Source organism: Mus caroli, chromosome 14 (assembly GCF_900094665.2).
Source record: "Mus caroli chromosome 14, CAROLI_EIJ_v1.1, whole genome shotgun sequence".
Taxonomy (NCBI): Eukaryota; Metazoa; Chordata; class Mammalia; order Rodentia; family Muridae; genus Mus; species Mus caroli.
In genome coordinates, this window is record NC_034583.1 from 42,111,007 (window position 1) to 42,117,950 (window position 6,944).

At 32.2% G+C, this 6,944-nt stretch overlaps 1 protein-coding gene across 1 annotated transcript; it reads right to left on the reverse strand.

Moving 5' to 3' along the window:
* Window positions 1-3,339: 3,339 nt before the first annotated feature.
* On the reverse strand, window positions 3,340-4,320 carry LOC110309550 (olfactory receptor 4K5). Its single transcript, XM_021182288.1, has one exon. It carries the CDS (start codon window positions 4,309-4,311, stop codon window positions 3,340-3,342), a length of 972 nt encoding a protein of 323 aa, XP_021037947.1. The 5' UTR covers window positions 4,312-4,320.
* Window positions 4,321-6,944: the final 2,624 nt, after the last annotated feature.

Here is a 6,944-nt window from a genome sequence, read left to right on the forward strand (position 1 = left end):
ATTGCTTAGTAGCCTCTCAGCTAAGTGAGCACACAGATGGATTGCATGGACCCAAAACTCAATTGCATTTTGGTTATTTTGAAATTATAGTTATGCTCTATGTCTTTACACTTAAAAGGGTACTTCAATATAACAAAAACAACTGGGAGATTTTAAACTTTTTAAATCCACTGCCTTCTCTACTATATATATTTCAATAAACTTAAAAAAATCTTTTAAACTTCAGAGAATCATTTTGGATCTCCCTCTCATAGGTCAAATGGACTACAGATTATTTTCTTTTTTATTTACCAATACTTCCAATGTGTTTGGTACCCATAGAAAATTGGTCCAAAAATTAATAGGGAAATATGTTTTGCCCTCTTTTATTTTGATTTTTATTGATGTAATAGAGGTAAGACCATTTATTTGACTACAATTTATTTTACATACACAAGGTGTTACTGATTATTTAAAAAAATATTGTATATTGTCATCATGTCATCTCTTACAGTATATGTAATTTTCTATTAACTAATACTTCCTATGACACATCCTAGTAGTTAGCAATCACCAAACTAATATATTTGCTTTGTGTAAGCAAAATTCCTTCCAGAGTTTTAGTCTCTAAGATTTCTGAGTTTCCTACAGTCAATTTTAAAAGGTTATCACTTGTTTTCATGCCTAAAGAAACCATTTTTTGCAATTGTTAGCATACCTTAGCTGCCTGTAGTTTTTTTTGTGCAGGGCTGAGTTCTCTTTGCCCTTCCCCAATCCACATTACCAGGTCATGCTGGTGAAACCATATGGGTGTAGCTTCAGATATAACAGAGATACAATCTTAAAACAAACTCCCTGACCCTCTGGATCTTACAAACTTTCCATCCTATCTTCAGCAATGGTTCCTGAGCCCTTAGACACGGGAAATATTTTGTGAATACATCCCTTCAGATTAGCCTTCAAAAAACTGCATTTTGATTGGTTGTGATTTTCTGGAATGGTTTCTGTTCTATTGAAAAAAAAAAAAACTTTCCTTGAGGTGTGAGTTTAGGACAATTTAAATAGAAAATACATGGGTAGAGCTCATGTCATAGTTATTAAATACATTTTGTTAATAAATATTGCCATATCATTTGAAATTTAAAAAATACCCAACACACAAATATATAATATAATTGATGCCACCAATATGCTCTTGATTGAGCGGCTTTCCACTAAACTGTTATCATCCCTCCCACAAGGGGCTGAACCCTTGAAGATAACTGATTCTCCCTCTCCCAGCTGTTATCAATTTTAATAGCTTCATACCTAACAGGATTTAAAAACTCATTTAAAAGATCACAGATGTTCACAAAAGTTACATAACTATTTATTATGTTAGTAAACATACAGAAAGTAAAATTTAATAGATTAATCATGGAAAAAGCAATGCTGACATGGATCAGATAAATTTTAAGCATTATTTTATGAAATGACTGAACATATATCACAAATGCTAGATTTTTAAAAAAATTTTTTTAACTATTCCATTGATGACTTCTCTGTATTTGTAAATAGATAAATGTCCAGCTTTGTGTAACCAACCCCTAAATTTGTTTATTATATGTATCACATTTTCTGAGATGCATTTAGATGCTACTGGTTTTTCAAGATCTTTCCCAGAATGCTCTATGGTATCTCTCTCAGACTCTAGTCAAAAGAGAGAAGACACAATTTTTAATCAAAGACTACTTAATATGAAGTAAAAAACCATAGTCGATATTAACTGTTAAAATACATAAAAGAAAAATGTAAAGATTATCTAAGGCTGCAAGAGAGACACAAGGAAGGAACAATCTCAGGTAGATGATGTCCTGTCCAAGGGGGAGTTTCAGAATGCTTGAGAGGGGGTGTCAATGTGAACATATAGGGGAAGAAATTATGTAGGTTGACTTTGGTGTGAACAGTACAGAAAAGTTAAGTATGTTTCTTAAAAGTTCTATGAAAAGTTGGGAATAAAAAAGTGTTCTTGAATTACATGAAATCTTTGTGACTTTCTAGACATTGCTCAGAAGAAATTACTAGAAATACAGGTAAATACTCAACGTACCATGTAATACTACACTTTCTCACACACACACACACATATTGATTTCTGCAAATATGTAATAAGTTGCAAGTAGAGCTTGTTTACAAGTTATAAAAGAATACGTAAAAACAATTCATAAAAGTAGAAGAAACTTAGAGTTCTCTAATTCAAGTTTTTCTTCTTTTCTAATGCTAACAAAAGTTCTAACTCCTTCCTTTAGTACTTATTGGTATTGAAACTATTAACTGAAGTTTCAAGTATAAAAAAGTATCAAAGAAGAGAGTAAGCTCATTGTCAGTTTTATTCTATGCATAAAGACTAATGCTTATGGTAGTCTCTGTCATTTATGATTAAAATATTTGGAAAACTAAATTTACAATCAACTCCAATCAACATTAATAAATCCTATAATTATTTCTGAAGCCCCAGGAAGAAATCTTATTAGAGGTACAAATCACTAAATGGGTACATGCTTAACATTAGCTTTTGATCTTTTCTTTTTAAATCCACTGAGAAACTTGTATTTGGTACAAATGTAGAGTTGAAAGCTATTTATATAATGAATTTAAAAGCTGATGTAGAAATAGTTATTTAGATTCCTGTGGACTTTTTTACTGCTAATAATTTAAAATGCAAACAGAATCACTCTGATTAAAGAGATCCATTTACATAAATACAAATTTTTTAAAAATTCAAAAAAAAAAGAAAAATTGAAATACATGATTTTGATTATGGAACAACCCATATGCTAAGATATGATTATAGAAAAATTATTTTGTTTATGTTTAATTGATACTCCTGGATCATTCTCTTAACCTAAGAATCCTACTTATGCTCATGCACTTTTATCATAAATCAGTAGATTGGTTATCCACTGAACTTAAGAAAATGAAGCCACAAGGTCTTAAAGTCATTGCATGCAGTTTGTAGACACTTCTCTAAGAAAAATAGTAAGGTAAAAGTTTTAAATTTATCTCCAGTAAAAAATTGGATCCAGATTTGTGGGTGTTTTGTTTGGTTTTGGTTTTGGTTTTTAGATCATGCTTACATTTGCCAAAGCAATTAGTGCATACATTCCACTCTGAATTTTTTCTTGTTTTATTTCTTCCATTAATAATCAAACACATAGTACCTTTTTCTTTGGGAGACGGATACTAAATTTTTGCTTATGTAATAACTATAAAAATACTTGTTAATATCCATCAATCTTTTCTATATTATCATTTTGATTTACTCTACTTTATGAAAATATTTGTAAATAGACAATTGGTTTGAATAATTTGAGTTTTACTTCAATAAAGAGAAATTCTGGCTACAAATGACATTTCAGCTACTTTGGGAGGTCTGAGATAATGAGCAGCAATTTTTCCCATGACAGCTTTCATGTCTCTATTTCTTAGTGTGTAAATAATGGGATTAAGGATGGGAGTGAAAACTGTATAAAATATAGCAAGAATTTTATCCACGGGATAGGTAGTAAATGGCCACACATAAATGAAGATGCAAGGACCAAAGAATAATACTACTACCATGATGTGAGCAGCCAGTGTAGAAAATGCCTTGGCCATGGCAGCAGAGGACTTGAACCAAACTGTGACAAGAATTATGACATAGGAGCTCACTAAGAGAGAGAAAGTGCTTAAGGAAAGAATTCCACTGTTTACCACAATAAGTATTTCAGTAATGTATGAGTCAATGCAGGCGAGTTTGACCACTCGAGGAAGATCACAAAAAAAGCTGTCTACTTCATTGGGTCCACAAAATGCCAGTTTTACAGTAAATGATAACTGGCTCAATGTGTGTACCAAGCCCACAGCCCAGGAGATTACTACCAAGGCAGTACATGTAGTTTGGTTCATGATGGTCATATAATGTAGAGGTTTGCATATGGCCACATATCTATCATAGGCCATGGAAACTAGGATTACCATCTCTCCTCCTGTAAAGAGGTGAATGAAAAAAATCTGGGCTATGCAGCCACTGAATGATATAGTCTTGTGTTCACTCAAAAAGTCTACAATCATTTTAGGTGTAGCAAAAGAAGCCTGACAAATGTCAAAAAAGGAAAGGTTTCCCAGCAGGAAATACATTGGTGAGTGCAGGCTGCTGTCAGAAGTCACAGCTATGATGATGAGAAGGTTTCCTAATATGATGACAATATAAAGCATAGAGAAGAAAACAAAGTAGAAAATCTGAAGTTCCCGAGAACTAGAGAGTCCAAGTAACACAAACTCAGACACCACTGAATAATTGGTGTTATCCATGGATTCAGGCCACAGATTTGCACTAAAACAACCTTAAAGAAGAGGAAACAAAAAGGAGATTAGAACTATGAAATAATATTTTAATGCAAAGGACTCTGAGACATCTTGAATAAGTCATATTTACTAAATACAAAATGTAAATACCAAACATTTGAACAACCATGCCAACAAAACTGAACAGACAGAAGGAGCTTATGAGACTGTCTAAGTAATGCTTGATTACTTGATCAAGAAATAGGAGAATAGGCACAAAGTCCCAGATCTAGTAGAGGCACTATTAATAATGAATAGCTGTGAGAAGAGAATGAAGTTACTTTCCTTTAACAATGTAGCTTCCAGTAAGTGGACCATGCTCCAGTAAAGAGGCACATATTAAAAACTATATGGATAGAATAAATTGGACTTGATGCACTTTAAAGAAAAGGACACAAAGTAGGGAAGGGAGAAGGGGATCTGGAAGGACTTGGGGTAGGGACATATATGATCAAAATACTTTCTACAAAATTCTTAGTTAACTAATAAAAACTTTCATCAACATTGGTAAAAACTTTTATGTTTATAAACAGATTTATCAGTTACTTACAAGGAAATAGTTCATTCAAATGCTGACCTGTTTTAAAAAGATAGGAGAACTACAGGACTGAAAAACTAGAAGACTGAAAAAGATTTACAGCTTAATTCTTCAAAGAAATTTTCTAGAATGAGTAAAAAGTAAGACACAGATATATAGTCACTTTCTATCATTAATTTTACTAAAGTCGTAAGTATAGCATTTGATTTAACTCTCTAAGAGGTATACAGAACTTTGTAGGTAGTTATATAAATTAACACTGGTTAGTTTAGGCTATTCTCTTTTTTAACTCTTCATATTTAAAAGTGTGCATACCTACTTTACAGAAAGCAGTATAGTTTACATGTGATGATGTTTGGCACTTTATTATAAGATTAGTTGTATTTTAATGCCCTTCTTAATAAATTAAAATTTCTTTAATAAAGCATATAATAAAAATGTTCAACTGTTGAACCAAGAGTTTTATACACTCTACATAATTCCTACTAAGAAAAACCTGTTCAGTACAAATTGTCTTAACCTATAGTTCTTAATATATCTGTCAATTACTAACCACAAACATTTAATAAGTGTCATTATTATTTAGCTTATCCAAAATGTGTTTCTATTTGATTGTTCATGAATAGCACCTGCATTTACATTTTATTTACCTATAAAAATTAGTTTAAAGATTAATATGCTAACCTTGTCAGTGACTAGTGATTTCTATGAGTGTCAGCTTTGTTGTGTGTGTGTGTGTGTGTGTGTGTATGTACCTGTATGTGTGGATGGGATGGTTTCTTATTTCCCTTTAACTCACCAAGTAGGCTATACTGGCTGACCATTAAGTCTCAGGGATCCACCTATTTCTTTCTCCCTATCACTGGAATTAAAATTGTGGAACACCATTCTGACATTTTTTTTAAAAATGTAGGTTCTTAAGATCAAACTCATTTCTTTGTGCATCCTCCATATGATTGATTTTGTGTGTGTGTGTGTGTGTGTGTGTGTATCTCTGTGTATGTGTGTGTGTGTGATATATATATCACAATTACACAGAGAATGAACAGTATTGGATTCTAAACCTTCTGTATTCATATATATATATATATACAGACATATATACTAGAATCAGGGTAATATTTCAACCAGCTAAGAGTCCTCTTTCTTGTCTCATAGTTTTGACACTACAAACATTTGGGATTGAGTGATTCTCTGTTACAGAGAATGACACCATGACAGAACATAATTTACAAGTATCCTTTACTATGAAGAAGATATTTGTCACATGTACTTTCTAGTGGTTGCAAGTAAACTATCTTCATACATTGCCCTACAAGTTCATTTGGACATAAAAGGGATATAAGACAAGAATCAAAAAGCTAAACTATCATTATCTTTTATTTATATTCGCCACCTTTAGGATGAGATATAGAGATATAGTTGAATGAAAATTTTCGTACATTAATTTTAGTATCTAATTAAAATCTAATAAAAGTTTATTTTTAGATCTACCAAGAAACTCTTCAGTGTGACTAATAGGAAATATCAGTAAAAATTAATTAAAATTATAAAGTTTCAAAGTAACCCTTCCTTAAATACTTCAAATACAACTTTCTAGACCCCACTTCTAAAAGCAATTGCTTTGATGCATATATGTTTCCTACCCAATTATTTTTTCAGGTTTCTTGAATCTTTGATACCCAGCCATAATCAGAGAAGCTACATCATCAACTGCCATCAAAGACCTAATGACTACAATGACTTTGTGAGAACTGCCAGTGAAACAGCTTCTGACTTCCTTTCCAAATGCTTCCTGTTAGCTTCTTTCATTATGGAACTGCCCTGCAACTAGATGTCCACTGAGTTTCCAGCTGCTTGACTCCCCTGCAGTAGCTCTTCTCTGTGCGTTTCTTGCTTCTTCATGTTTGCCCTGCTTATGGTATTTTGTCTTTTTTTCCTCCCCACCTCTTAATTTGACATTCCTTTGGCATCTTTTTCTCTTCAATCAATTATTCTTGTATCTTCTAATTATGCAACATTTTCCAGTATTTCAAACATGATGTTACTGATTTGCTGTATA